This window comes from Nannobrachium achirus (assembly GCF_963921795.1).
Source record: "Nannobrachium achirus genome assembly, chromosome: 5".
NCBI classification, from domain to species: domain Eukaryota; kingdom Metazoa; phylum Chordata; class Actinopteri; order Myctophiformes; family Myctophidae; genus Nannobrachium; species Nannobrachium achirus.
In genome coordinates, this window is record NC_137814.1 from 8,830,982 (window position 1) to 8,845,744 (window position 14,763).

At 43.4% G+C, this 14,763-nt stretch overlaps 5 protein-coding genes across 5 annotated transcripts; 4 read left to right on the forward strand and 1 right to left on the reverse strand.

The window, feature by feature from the left end:
- Positions 1–4,772: 4,772 nt before the first annotated feature.
- Positions 4,773–5,372, forward strand: LOC308285573 (histone H1-like; the record flags this gene model as incomplete). Its single annotated transcript, XM_080726362.1, has 1 exon — positions 4,773–5,372. One exon carries the CDS (start codon positions 4,773–4,775, stop codon positions 5,370–5,372), a length of 600 nt encoding a protein of 199 aa, XP_080582488.1.
- An 875-nt stretch (positions 5,373–6,247) lies between these two features.
- LOC308285587 (histone H4) lies at positions 6,248–6,559 on the forward strand (the record flags this gene model as incomplete). Its single annotated transcript, XM_080726376.1, has 1 exon — positions 6,248–6,559. One exon carries the CDS (start codon positions 6,248–6,250, stop codon positions 6,557–6,559), a length of 312 nt encoding a protein of 103 aa, XP_080582502.1.
- A 1,059-nt stretch (positions 6,560–7,618) lies between these two features.
- Positions 7,619–8,609, forward strand: LOC308286044 (histone H2B-like; the record flags this gene model as incomplete). The annotated part of the gene is made up of 2 exons (XM_080727006.1): positions 7,619–7,624; positions 8,253–8,609. 2 exons carry the CDS (start codon positions 7,619–7,621, stop codon positions 8,607–8,609), a joined length of 363 nt encoding a protein of 120 aa, XP_080583132.1.
- A 1,238-nt stretch (positions 8,610–9,847) lies between these two features.
- On the forward strand, positions 9,848–10,234 carry LOC308285589 (histone H2A-like; the record flags this gene model as incomplete). The annotated part of the gene is made up of 1 exon (XM_080726378.1): positions 9,848–10,234. The coding sequence occupies exon 1, from the start codon at positions 9,851–9,853 to the stop codon at positions 10,232–10,234; it is 384 nt and encodes a 127-aa protein (XP_080582504.1). The 5' UTR covers positions 9,848–9,850.
- Positions 10,235–11,600: 1,366 nt separating this feature from the next.
- Positions 11,601–12,188, reverse strand: LOC308285574 (histone H1-like; the record flags this gene model as incomplete). The annotated part of the gene is made up of 1 exon (XM_080726363.1): positions 11,601–12,188. One exon carries the CDS (start codon positions 12,186–12,188, stop codon positions 11,601–11,603), a length of 588 nt encoding a protein of 195 aa, XP_080582489.1.
- Positions 12,189–14,763: the final 2,575 nt, after the last annotated feature.

A 14,763-nucleotide genomic window follows, 5' to 3' on the forward strand; every position in this document is an offset into this window, starting at 1 on the left:
TGTTCAGTAGTTGTGAGCTTGGTGGAAGCCTCCCAGCAACAGGACTACATTGCCAAACTCATTTTGGTGATAATGGTGTACTTGTGTAGTGAGGAGTCGTTTCATCTCTTTTCTGAGGACAGAAGGATCAGTTGGCAATGCTGGGATGAGTGGAAGGTAGCCAATAATGCTAGCCTGTGGGTGAAAGTTTACACAGAATGCTGAAAAGCCAGGTAAACCAGCTTCTGCATCTGGAGGAGAATTCTGCAACTGTGATGTTGGAAGCTATTCTACCTACAGTAGGTTCCACACAAGTAAAAGGTCTTCAGCCAGGCCATCTGATGACGTCTCTAGAATCTCCCAACTTCCCAGTGATCAGGAGACCTGGACTTATGTCTGTCTTTGCTTGCTGACAAGAAACACTTGGGAGTAGGTGGTTCAGCAATGTGATGAATTAAAAATGTCATCTTTAAGATACATTTAGCTGTATGTACGTTTTCTCAGATTTTTCTCCGCAATCATCCCCACAACTCTTGATAGAATCTGAGGTAAAACTAACCAAAATGTGTTCATATTGCTTTTGTCATAACATATGAGTATACTAAGGCACCAATACTTGTTTCAGATGTTAGGTAGATGTATTTATGACATTTGAGAAAGATTTTGTGTTGCCAAAATCAATATAGCAAATTTTACAAGCAAAAACAGCAGCACAAGATTTTCGTTTTTTTTGTTATTCCCATTAAACACATTTCTGGCTGGTGACAAAGATTGTGCAAGTGACACGCGGAGAACTTTTGTTTCTTACTTACTATCAATAGATCTTTCTAATGAAGCAAAGTTTATGTAGTGCCCATGGGGCGGGAACGAAACCGAACGATACCAGCCACGCAATACAGATTTCATTTAATTCAAATAATAACAAAATAGGTCTATGTTCTGACAGGCCCGGCGGCACGCAGACCCCCCGGCCCCATCAGTGAAACCGCCAAATACTCGAAAACAAAGGCGAAACACTAATTTGCATAGTGGTCGCAAACTTTTTTTAAATGTTTTTATCCCACAGTTTTTTCAACCCATTTTCTCACCCAGAGCCAACTACCTAACCTGTAGTCCTGGTTTCCGCTCTCCCCCTGCCACACCAGGGGAATAGGGGAGCACCTGGCTGGCTAGGGGGAGGTAGTATAGAAACCAGGACTACTGCATGTTTTTGTGAGGGCATCTACCCTAGGAGACACGGGGAGAACACACTCCACACAGAAAGGCCCTATCGCCAACCCCACCTAGGGTGTGGGCGCTGATGACGCAGAGGGAGGAACACGCCCCAAGCGACCCAGGACCTTCTAGCTGTGAGACGAAGCGCTAACCACTGCGCCACCGTGCCCACAATATTAAGCTCACAGACGGCCCCATTAGCCAATGAGTCCTGCCGCCGGCTCTCTGTTCTGTTAGTACTAGTTACTATAGAGTGTTTGGTCCATATCTCCTGTGAGGAGAAAAAAGCAGACACATTTTCCTCCAATCAGCATAGAGTGGGGCCTTCCTTCAATCATAGTCGAGTGAGGGCGGGCCTTACGTTCAGCAAGGCCTGCCCCCACTTGATCATGATTGTAGGAAGGCCCCAGCCTGTCACCTACATGAAAACTAAAACTTAAGTGAAGTTTAAGTTACTCAGACATCACTTTGTATTCAGCTTTGATCATTTCAAACAAGATTTCAATCTTGTGAGGTACAAATGTGAGGACTAATTACTATTATGAATGTGACCAGATGGACACGAATAGTATTGTTGAATGCATTAAAGTGACAACGCCACTCCCAATTACAGGGTGGGAGACCCGCCTATCTTATGCATTTACTCCGTTATCGTTATGACCCAATTAATCCCCACTCAGGATAACATGACAGACAGAGGCTTTTGTGTGTACAAAACCATTAACATCTTTATTCATATAGCAGTATTAAAAGGCTCCACAAATGACACTGTGTGTCTGTACCACTTCAATGGACCAGGGGACAATAACACTTGATAGAATCGCACCACTGCAAAAGGGTTAAGAATAATACAGCTAAACAACACTGCACACTGTTAGTAAAACTGACTTAAAACACTGCACACTTAACATGGGGAAGGGGCAAGCACGGTCACTAACTAGGTGGTACAATAAATGGAGACTCTTATAAAACTGAACAAAAGGAGGAGGAGGCACTTGAGCATAGCAACTATTCTAAAATTAACATGAGGAAAAGAGCAATGGCTGCCTGCTGACCACAGCCATGTGTCACCAGTACAGCCTGTAATATACAAATGCACAAATTAGTTACCATATACAACCCACATTACATAATGCATACTATACTGGAAAGCTCAGCTTCATACCCCTCGGCCCGAAGCGCTTGGGCACCCAACAGGTAGGAACATGAGCTGACCAGGAACATCTGGGTATGGCCCTCTATAAATACAATACAGAACATAATATTAGTTAAACACCAAAAACGGTATAAAGGTTTAACTCCCGTAAACAATGGTTGAACACTATAAACCTCGTACAGTCAGTAACAATATATGCACATGGACCTTGTTGCTAAAGTACAATGAACATAATTTACTGCCTAACTCAAGACTCTGCTAGTGCATGTGTGTTTGGTTTCTGGTTATCCCACCAAACACAGCAAGTCCTGTCCAGGACCACCAGAGAATCTAGAAGTGCAGTAACATCAATGCGTACTTGTAAAACTCCTCATACAACCAACAAAAGATGCATAATCTACAGTGTCAGGCATTTGGTAACATACCTCTTGTAGTTATACTTTGCACACAGCAGAGCACCGGCACTTGCCGACGCTCCCAGCTCCAAACAGCCTCGGTGCACGAGAACAAACGCTACTCAGCTGTTCTCACGAGAGCCCTCTTATAGACGCTCTGCAGCCTGTGCTACCGTAGCCTGCTCTGAGCTCCCAGGTCCTAGAGTCCCACCAGTCACATGAAGATGAGGTTGGAAATGAGTGTTCCTTAAAGCTCCTTACACCCGGGGAGAGTGTAATGTGTGCAATTGTAATTCATTTAGACTGCTGTTTGTGTTATGAGTACACCCACAAATATTAATATGGCAGTAAAGTGACGTAATTATATCCACAACAGGTTTGATTTTTGAGTGAATAAAGGCATCTTGTATGAGTGAGGCATCACCAAATTCATAGTATGATGTAAAATATTAGCTGATGTATTTTGGGATCGATTTTGCCCCTCTCCCATGTGTAAGGACCTTTAGTGTTGTACAGGTCTCTTTCTACCTCTAAACTATGTTCCACATTGTTTTCATTCCAGCGTTGGCTCGTCCATCTGGCCTCCCTGTCCTACCAGCAGTAGCTGAACAAAGAAGCTTGGTTAATCCAAAACCCCACCGCTGTGACGTGGCTGGGACACTAGATATTCATAGTCCTGGTACGAGCCACTTCTGTACAAAGCTCTGAATCATTCATGGCTATATTGAGGGGGTCTCCAGCATGAGGGGAAAAAAAGGAAAACAAAGTTCATAATGAATTCAAATAATTCTAATCAAATTACGTTGTAAAACATATCTTGTTTTAACATTATGTCATGTACAGAAGAGAAATGGGAGAGATAGAGGAGATTTGATTAATTGCCCAATCATCTCAGTATTGTATCATACCTTTGAGTTGGTCTTTTACCCTAGCAGTGAATATAACCATGAATAAAGTGTAACACCACTACTGCACGTGTGTGTGTGTGTGTGTGTGTGTGTGTGTGTGTGTGTGTGTGTGTGTGTGTGTGTGTGTTTAATATTTTTTATTCAACTTCTGTTTATATCTGGGTGTTATTGTAATGATGACAAAATGTGTTTCTGTTAAATGCAATTACCACCATCTGTCTGCTAACTCTGCGGACTAAAATTAGGCCTTCTGTTGTTCAGTTACAGTTAGGTGACAGTTGTGATATCGCTATTTAAACAGTTCTGTCACATGCTCCTATAAGTGCATGGTGGCAGAAATAACAGCTTATCTGTAGTAAATATGGCATCACTTTTTATTTTACTGATCACAATGGTGATTGAATTACTCATAAAAATGTGATATAGAATGACACCTTGCATCATGAAGTAGGCCTACTGTCTGAGAAGTGTGATACAGTTGATTGGATAGTTAAATGTTTAGTTTACTGTAGCTGGAGAACAAATACGTTATCTGTCCAAACTGTTCCAGCAGTTTTCACCATTATAGTCAGATCAAAGTTGGATCAAATCCATCATGCTGCATAAACTGAAGTGTGTTTACTGGGGTCAGAAAACCTTCTATTTATAGCAAAATGGATTGCAAAACAAGATTATAGTTTAATGTATTGTGTCGCCAGGTATGTTTTCTAAGAGGATTGTGAGTATTGTTGTAAATTTAATATAGTTTAACATGTTTTAGAAGGAAAAATACGGAGGAAACACTGTTCTCTGACTGTGGAAGGGTGATGTTTTAAGCCTATCACTTAAAAACTAGATCGCAGTTATCATCTCAGATATATTTGTGATAAAAAGGCACATGTGTGATAACTGTTCAGCTCTATGTTGCATTAAAATATACACACTGTAGTTTGTTATATCTTGTTTTAATCGAGGAGAAAACACAAATGGCACATTAAGCCACCTAGACAAGAGGGGATGTGTGAGTTGTCTCTACATGGTTCTCATGTGTTGTTTAAGTCCAGCCCCTTCCGTGCGTTCAACACCAGTCTGACAGACTTTACTTTAGGGAAGGAAGGATAAACTACAGAGAAGAGAACAATGGCAGAAGTCGCACCAGCTCCAGCCCCGGCCAAGGCCGCCAAGAAGAAGGCAGCTCCCCGCCCCAAGAAGACCGGGCCCAGCGTCGCTGATCTGGTCGTCAAGGCCGTGTCCGCCTCCAAGGAGCGGAGCGGTGTGTCTCTGGCTGCCGTCAAGAAAGCTCTGGCTGCCGGCGGCTACGATGTGGAGAAGAACAAGGCCCGCGTCAAGATCGCCGTCAAGAGCCTGGTCGCTAAAGGCACCCTGGTCCAGCTCAAAGGCACCGGCGCGTCTGGCTCTTTCAAGATGAACAAGGAGGCGGCGAAGGCGAAGAAGCCCGCTGCAAAGAAGGCAGTTAAAGCAAAGAAGCCCGCTGCAGCCAAGAAACCCGCAGCGGCTAAGAAGCCCAAGAAGGCGGCAGCAAAGAAGCCCGCAGCCGCTAAGAAATCACCCAAGAAAGCCAAGAAGCCCGCCGCCAAGAAAGTAGTAGCTAAAAGCCCCAAGAAGGCCGCCAAGAGCCCCAAGAAAGTGGCGAAGAAGCCCGCAGCAGCCAAGAAAGCTCCAGCAAAGAAGGTTGCCAAACCCAAGGCAGCAAAGAAGGCAGCCCCCAAAAAGAAGTAAATCATCTGTTCCATCTTTATTCCCACAAAAGGCTCTTTTAAGAGCCAACCACTTCATTTTATAAGAGTATCCTCACTTTTATATGCCATGTGCTGGAATAATAACCAGTCTGTGTGTTAATGGTCTAATACCTCTCACACATAATTAATGGCATAACAGTCTAGACATAAATGTATTTATGACAAAGTTAATAAACATAAACACAGCCTAACTTACATTTTGTATATGGCCATTTCTCCCACTTAAACTATAGAGCTTGCAAACCCACCCACCTCCCCTATGACCTAATTTCGTTAATCCTTAAATCACTATTAGATTCGCCATGGTCCTGACTAGTAGCCTATGTGTTGGTTCATATTCAACATTGATATTGAATAGTAGACACTAGCCTACTACCATTGTTATTGTTAAGAATCATATACATTATTATACATAGTAACCCTCGTCCACCTCAATAATTCCGTATTAATACTTAATTATTGATGAATTATTATAACTTTATTTAGGTTATGTCTGTGACAATACAAACATTTAAACTTGAGAGTCGAAAGAAATGCTATGGCCCAGAGGGTGTATTAGGCATGTATTCAGTAACACCAAATGTACATTGACAAGAATATGAATGGGGCGATACGTTTAAAACATTAACAATTATTATGATATAGAGGACTTGACTAGCAATACCGGTATTACTATAAACTAGGGGGTGATGTGACCAACATGAACAAGGGGGAGGTGCGTGTGTGTGGTGGGGGAGGGGGCATGTGGCAGTCTGCCTGTCCTCCCTTACGTCCTCAGAACACAGATAAAAAGGCATGGCTTCAGAGCTCTGGAATCATTCTCTTCTGCATCTTCAACTGAACTGAAGCTAGAAAATGAGTGGGCGTGGAAAAGGCGGAAAGGGACTGGGAAAAGGAGGCGCCAAGCGTCATCGCAAGGTTCTCCGTGATAACATCCAGGGAATCACCAAGCCCGCTATCCGCCGTCTGGCTCGCCGTGGCGGTGTGAAGCGTATTTCCGGTCTGATCTACGAGGAGACCCGCGGTGTCCTCAAGGTGTTCCTGGAGAACGTGATCCGTGATGCCGTCACCTACACCGAGCATGCCAAGAGAAAGACCGTGACCGCCATGGATGTTGTCTATGCTCTGAAGAGACAGGGGCGCACTCTGTACGGCTTCGGAGGTTAATATCGCCGACTTGATCTACCAACAACCCAAAGGCTCTTTTAAGAGCCACCCACACGTTATGTAACGAGTTTAGTCCCACTTTTGTGCATAACTACAGCAACTACGTGTGAATTTATAGGTCTATTAATACGATATGATTAGTTAATATTCCAAAACATGTATATGCTATGCTAAAGATAAACCATTTTGAAATTCGACACTCACGATTTCCACATTTGCCAAAGCAAGTATCACAAATACAATAAAAACAGTTGAAAATGGGGAACATACAGTTGGAGTGGGTACAGCATTGAGTAAACAGAGCTATGTCGCATTGTGACATTTTAAATATATACAGGGTACAAATAACAGCATTTTTCCCCTCAAAATGCATTTAAAGGTATCAGCTCTGCTGTCACTTGTGGAATAAGTTGTGATTTGAATATTAACGTGAACTAGTATATATTACGCTCTGCGATGAACCATAGTCCAAGTGGGTTTCAAAAGGCTCTGCCATTATCAGTCTATGAACATGTAGAGGCGGGAAAACACACTTGAAATACTCAGAATACAGAGCTTACATAACAATGTCCCAACTCCCAACTGAAGTTAACTGGAGTGATGGCAACTAAATCGATTCTGCTTTCATTGTCTTGAAGTAATAAACGGGCTAGGAATGGAGAAAAATAAAGTACCACCCGGTTCTCTATTTTGTTTTTCTAAGCCCAGAAGAGCGGAATCACATTTACACATTATAATACTTGATTAACTATTTCTTATATTATAGACTAATATTGGGAATAATGCCATTGTCTCAATGAATAGACAGACTGATATTAATAGTCTATACCTTTTTTTAGTCAAGAAAGCACTATGGCTTGTTTCCATTGGGGACCTTTATGGACATTAAAACATACATTTACCCCAAGTGCATATTTAGCCGCTCAAAATATTACAGGGACAATAGAGCGCATGAGCGGGAGAAATAATACAGAAATAAAGACACCAACCTCTTTGTGGGAGGATCAGCCAATCACCTGCTGGGAGTCACACCACCACATTGGCATTGGCTGTGTATAAATGATGGTGCGACTGCGCTTTCTCATCACTCGTCACTGACAGAATACCGTCAAAATGCCAGAAATTGGAGAAGCTAACCGCTGCAGCCTGCGGGAAGTCTGCACCGCACCCGGGTCTGCAGACCTGCAGACCCGCGTCTGCAGACCCGGTGCAGACCCCATACTACTTAGTGACTTGGACAGGGCGTCGTGGGGCGACGGTGATATTCGATCTAGTGATCTCTAGCACTCAAGTCGGCGACGCTATCCATTCAGCCATCAATGCTGATGTTTATCGTGGGCTTGCCCAGGCCTTACGGCCTGGGCATAAATAGAACGATTGCATTCACCACGGCTTCGTAACTCGCGCGGCGCTCCGCCGGCCGCGCGGCCCTGGCCCGCTCTTCGCGGCCACTCGCGCCTGCGGCGCTCGGGGGCGAAGAGCAGGACCAAGGTCCGCTGGCCTTCGCGCCGCTTGCAATGTCGTGGACAATCGAGCGGCTCCGCCTGGCTGCCACTGGGAGCAGTAGAGAGGTTGACCTGGGTCTGCAGTGCTGGGTCTGCAAACAGGTCTGCAGACTCGCAGACGCCAGGTCTGCAGACTCGCAGACGCCTTCCCGCAGGCTGCAGCCGTTACTACTTGAGAAATTGCGAAGCCAGCGCCCAAGAAGGGCTCCAAGAAAGCCGTCTCCAAGACCGCCGCCAAGGGCGGCAAGAAGCGCAGAAAGTCCAGGAAGGAGAGCTACGCCATCTACGTGTACAAGGTCCTGAAGCAGGTCCACCCTGACACTGGTATCTCCTCCAAGGCCATGGGCATCATGAACTCCTTTGTCAACGACATCTTCGAGCGCATCGCCGGTGAAGCCGCTCGTCTGGGTCACTACAACAAACGCCGCACCATCTCCTCCAGGGAGATCCAGACCGCCGTCCGCCTGCTGCTCCCCGGCGAGCTGGCCAAGCACGCCGTGTCTGAGGGCACCAAGGCTGTCACCAAGTACACCAGCTCCAAGTAGACCGAATAGTCTACTTTTAAAAACAAAACGGTCCTTTTAAGGACCACCCATATTTTCAAGAAAAGAGTTGATCTGTGTAATTCTGGCGGTATTATGAACATGTTAATTGATCACATGCGCAAATGGAAACCGATGCTTGAACATTTAAAGCATCGTTGTTATAGTATAACTCTTCACTGAAAATACCTCTCATTTTGTGTAGCTTGGTTTGGTTGTCATCTCATCTGTAGCCTACCTTAAACTGGAAATGACTTCACAATTTTTACCAATGCAAATGAAGTAAGCAGCCCATTTCAATTTCAACACAATGTGTAATATTGAGTTGAATGGGTGTTCATTTTATTGACAGTCAACAATTATTAGCATGATAGTAGCCTCTGATCTGACCTAATTATGCTTGTAGTGAGGTCAAATCCATAAAAAACTGATCATGGTGTGTTATATAACATTCTCAATATCTCACACACACACACACACACACACACACACACACACACACACACACACACACACACACACACACACACACACACACACACACAGAGAGCATATTACAAAGTGACGCCTTGCCAGACCTATTTTTGAGTAGGTCCCCCCTCTCTAAAGTATGAAATATGAAAGTGGTTAAAATAGTTGTCAATTGCTGGGTCCACAGACCACACTTTATTGAGAATTTGCAGTTTACAGTCATTTTAAAAAAAAAGCATTCATACAAATGTGTTTTGCTATAGTAGTCCCTTACATCTGGGATAACACCTGTATAACATGCATACATCATGTATATCATACATCATGTATATCATACAGGTTGAGATAGACGTGGCACATACGTACAGTATTTGTAAATTATGTCTGTGTAAAAATGAAGATGGCTTTCAACTATATGACCATGCTTGAATAAATAAAGCGTAAAAAAATCTAACCATAACCCTACATTAACTCTGGTCTGCCTGTCCTCCCTTACGTCCTCAGAGGGACACAAAGCTTTTAGACAGGGGGCATGCAGGGCTCTGGGAGGAGCCATAGGGAGGACCGATGAGGTCACTACTGCTGATTGGTGGGGAGCTCATACACACTCAGCCCGCGCACACACTCGTTTTTATGATTGGTGGGGCGCACACAGAGTCTCTCCCACCAATCACATAATATAGTGTGTTACAAAGTCAAACGTATAAAACGGCTCGTGCTCCTCTTTTCCATCACATTTCTTCGAGCGTTAACTCCAGGAATAAACCTCCAAAATGAGCGGCCGAGGTAAGACAGGCGGAAAGGCCAGGGCGAAGGCTAAGACCCGCTCATCCCGTGCCGGGCTCCAGTTCCCCGTCGGTCGTGTCCACAGGCTGCTGCGTAAAGGCAACTATGGCCAGAGAGTCGGTGCCGGCGCCCCGGTTTATCTGGCAGCTGTCCTCGAGTATCTGACCGCTGAGATCCTGGAGTTGGCTGGAAACGCTGCCCGTGACAACAAGAAGACTCGTATCATCCCCCGTCACCTCCAGCTGGCCGTCCGCAACGACGAGGAGCTCAACAAACTCCTGGGCGGAGTGACCATCGCTCAGGGCGGTGTGCTGCCCAACATCCAGGCTGTTCTGTTGCCCAAGAAGACCGAGAAAGCCGCCAAGAAGTAAATTTTATTCGATTGACAAACCCCACAAAGGCTCTTTTAAGAGCCACTCACTATTTCAATACAAAGATGAATTCCCATAAGTACATTTTTTTTAAATAATATTTTTATGAGCATATGTAATACTTTGCGTAGATGGTGCATCAGTTAATACATTTGTTAAATATTTGAGTCAAGTTACTGTGGTTGTAATCATTTGTGGGATTGGTCGATTTTCTATGAGAATCATATAATGGTCCAATATGGCAGATCTTTGAGCACATTGACTTAAAGGAGTAGTTCACCCTCAAAATGACATTTTTTCTGATATACTCATGCCATGGAAAGTAGTAGAGAGTGTAAATGATTTAAGACTAGATATGCATACATATTCTTTATACAAAAAAATATATCCTTGTGTCAAGTGTTATTTTGTCACTCAAGTAGAAATGTTTATTTCTTGTCATATCTAACACTAAACACACACGATACATTTTCAGTTTGCTGGAAAGTATTCCATTGTGTTATCTATTACAGCAGCTCCAGTGTTCCCCACCAATCGGTAGCAAGTGACTTATGGTACCTCCCTAAAGAAGGCGGTTCCTGACCACTGACCAATCAGAGAATGACGGCGTTCCTGACCACTGACCAATCAGAGAATGACGGCGTTTCGCAGACACTGATAAAAGGCAGCAGCTTGCGCTGTTCTCGCATTCTAAGCTCAACTTAGTCAAAGAATCTGTCTTTTATCATACCCCTTTATACCTGCTTTAGTCGATTTTTTTCATAGCTGCCCCTTTTGCTAGATTTCGGCTGCCCCTGTTGCTAGATTTTGCGGGCCCTCTCATAACTAACAGAGTGTATAGCCTTTATACTAGTGCGGTTATTTCTTCAGCTTCAAAGTTAGTATTTTTTTATTGGATTGTGTTTACACAACGTCCTGAGACCAACCAAACCGCTGTTTTGACCTCACAGGCACCCTTACTTGTCAAACGGCTTCTGCTCTGCACCAGAGCAGGGAGAGGAGAGGCTAGAAAGGGAGGGGAGGGAGGGGTCGGTTTGACAAGTAAGGGTGCCTGTGAGGTCAAAACAGCGGTTTGGTTGGTCTCAGGACGTTGTGTAAACACAATCTAATAAAAAAATACTAACTTTGAAGCTGAAGAAATAACCGCACTAGTATAAAGGCTATACACTCTGTTAGTTATGAGAGGGCCTGCGAAATCTAGCAACAGGGGCAGCCGAAATCTAGCAACAGGGGCAGCTATGAAAAAAATGGACTAAAGCAGGTATAAAGGGGTATGATAAAAGACAGATTTAACCCTATATGTGTTTTGGTCTGGATGACTCCTTTAAAAGAGCCTTTGTGTTAAAACTGGTTGTTGTGAGGCTGTTTACTTCTTCTTGGCGGCTGCCTTCTTGGGTTTGGCTGCCTTCTTTGCTGGTGTTTTGACTGCTTTCTTAGCGGCAGTGGGTTTCATCACTTTCTTTGGACTCTTGGCAGCCTTTTTGGGACTCTTGGCTACAGCTTTCTTTGCAGCTGCAGGCTTCTTTGCCTTCTTGGGAGATCTTTTAGCGGCTGCGGGCTTCTTGGCTGCCGCCTTCTTGGGAGACTTCTTTGCCGCGACGGGTTTCTTGGCTGCAGGCTTCTTGACTTTGACTGCTTTCTTCTCAGCCGTTTTGTTGAGCTTGAAGGACCCAGAAGCACCGGTACCCTTGGTCTGAAGCAGGGTGCCGTTTGCTACCAGCCTCTTCACAGTGTTCTTAACGATGACCTTCTTCTTCTCCACGTCGACGCCACCGGCGGCCAGAGCCTTCTTGAGGGCGGCCAGAGACACACCGCTCCTCTCCTTGGAAGCTGTCACAGCATCGACGATGAGATCCTGGACGCTGGGTCCGTCGTTCTTGGGTTTAGCGGCGGCCTTCTTCTTGGCTGCTTTAGCCGGGGCGGCGGCAGCTGGAGCTGGGGCGACTTCTGCCATTCTCTTCTGGATCGTATTTCAGATGCACTGAAGTAAAGTCTGAGTAGATAGAGACTGATGGTGAGAGAGGAGGGGGTGGAACTTAAAGGATTTGTGAGAACCATGTAGTCTCAACCCACTAGGTCAGTGCTCTGTGTGCTGCAGAATACTGGGACACTTGTGTTTTCTCTACAACTTAAAACAGATAAAATACAGACTGACAAATATATTGAAGTCGATAAACAAATGGAGCACATAGCAGACACGTTTCACTTCATAATCAAATCATGTGGAGTGCCGAGTGCTCCTGTGTTTTGTTTGGAGACGTTAAAAATCTCAGATATACACCATTACAAGGAGAGTAGTCTGCCATCTTTCCCCCGTCATTTGGCTTTTAAAATACTTTTAATATAGAACAACCAGTTTCATATTTTCCGCAGAGCAAGATTTGATGGCTGTCCTTAAAATAAAAGTAAAACAGGTCGTCTGTGGCAAAGCTTTTTGTTTTAAAACTGAAACTTTCCAGTGTCGGCAAACACATCACTGCTGTTGGCCTGCCCTGTGGCATGGACACTTATGAGAGTCATTTATCTGACTCTGCTAAGCTCTTGTTTTGTTAATAATCATAAGAAACCTGACATAGTTCATTTCAAGCTTACATTTATGATTTATCGTTATTCAAGGATGGTCAGTTAAAGGCCCAGTTCACCTCTGGGACAACCAGATCTTATTACTTATTTTATTGTTGTTTGGGACAAGATCAACACAATTATTTTATTGTTTTGTTTGTGTTCATTCTGTGTTTTTGAGATATTTTAGTATTTCAGCATGAATGGTGATGCATTTTGCATCATATGAGGCATCTTGCATCCAATGGAGCCATTCACAAAACACAATGTAGGAGCACAGGCACAGCAGACGAAAATAAACACCACATAATATACATACTGTTGTGTCAGCATTGAGTTAAATGACTGTACATAGGCCATAATGATACTTAAAAGAACAATACCATTGTGCTTTCTTGGGTTTAACTCCTATTAGTAGACCGTGTATCTAAACTGTACTGCCATGTACTTTTTTATGGGGGGGGCTAGTTCGAAGCAAAGTAAAATAATGATGCTGCTATCATCCCAATCTTCCCTTTGGCTCTGTATGCCTATTAGGTATCCAATATTGCTGAGTAAATTGACACACAGCCAGCATAATGAAAAGAGCTATATAAATAGAAACTTTTATTTATGCTATTACTTAGGTCGGGGGGAGAGGGGCACTGGTGCGATTGTGATCTGTGATTTTCAATAAAATATTATTGTGGGCTCGCCTATAAGGCGAGCACACTTTAGATATTGTCATTATTTATCTATCAGTCAGTCAGACAGTAGACGGGAACTTCGGTTCCTTTCTACTCCTACATACTTAGTGAGAAAATGAAAATAAAAACATCAATGTGTTCAGTTTACAGTGGCGAAGTGCGCTATTACTTTTTACAGCAATCGGCCAAATGGTGGCGCTGTAGGAAGCCTTCGAAAGTGCGATCTTTGAACAGGTATAGCTCATGCTGTGTTTGAGGTACAGGCATGAAACCTGTATACACGTATGCGTCTCCTCATGCCGAACAACTTTTACCCTCTAACTTTTGACCTCTGACCTTTAGGTCTCCCACAATTCGGAATAATATGAAAAACAGTAAAAATCTATCTCCTCCTGGGTTTTTTTTGTTACGCGCACGAAACTTTTTTCACATGAACTTTGGACCAATACGGTGAGATTGATCAACCAGATTTTTTTTAAAGTGAAATATAATTTTTTAATAATTCAATCAATATTGCGGTTTTATGCAAATTATTCTTCGGTCTCTAAATCATACATGCAAAGTTACACGTTCATGGCATTTGGCAAAGATGTAGAGGGTTAGTCAAAGTATCACTGAAACCAATTTTATTCCAATCGGCCAAAGGGGGGCGCTATACGAAGCGTTTGAAAATTCAAACTTCAAACGGGCATAAGTCATGACTCGTTTCATTTGAAGACATGCAACTTGTTACACGCGTGCTTTGACTCGAGCGGAAGACATCTGTGTCGTTTTTAAGTAAGCTCCGCCCTTCGATTTTCCGCCATTTTGAGCAGTTTGTAAAACGCGTAAACCCGCTTTTATTCTGGAATTTTCGCGTCACGTGCACAAAACATTTTTTTACATGAACTTTGGACCGATATCTAAAGATCTGTCAGATCGGATTTCTTTAACATTGAAACATGCTTTTTTAAATAATTCAAACAATATTGCATTTTTATGCAAATTATTCTTCTGCCTCTAAAACATACAAGCAAAGTCACATTTTCATGACAAAATAGTGTAGAGGGTTAGTTCAAATATCACTGAAACCAATCTTACCCCAAATGGCCAAAGGGGGGCGCTATATAATTTTGAGCAGTTTGTAAAACGCTTAAACCCGTTTTTATTCTAGGATTTTTTTTGCAATTTGCATGAAACATTCTACACGCAATCTAAGGACCTTTATCTAACATGCCTATGAAGTGCACACAAAAAAATTATAAAATAATAATAATAAATATAGCTGCAAGCAGCGATAAA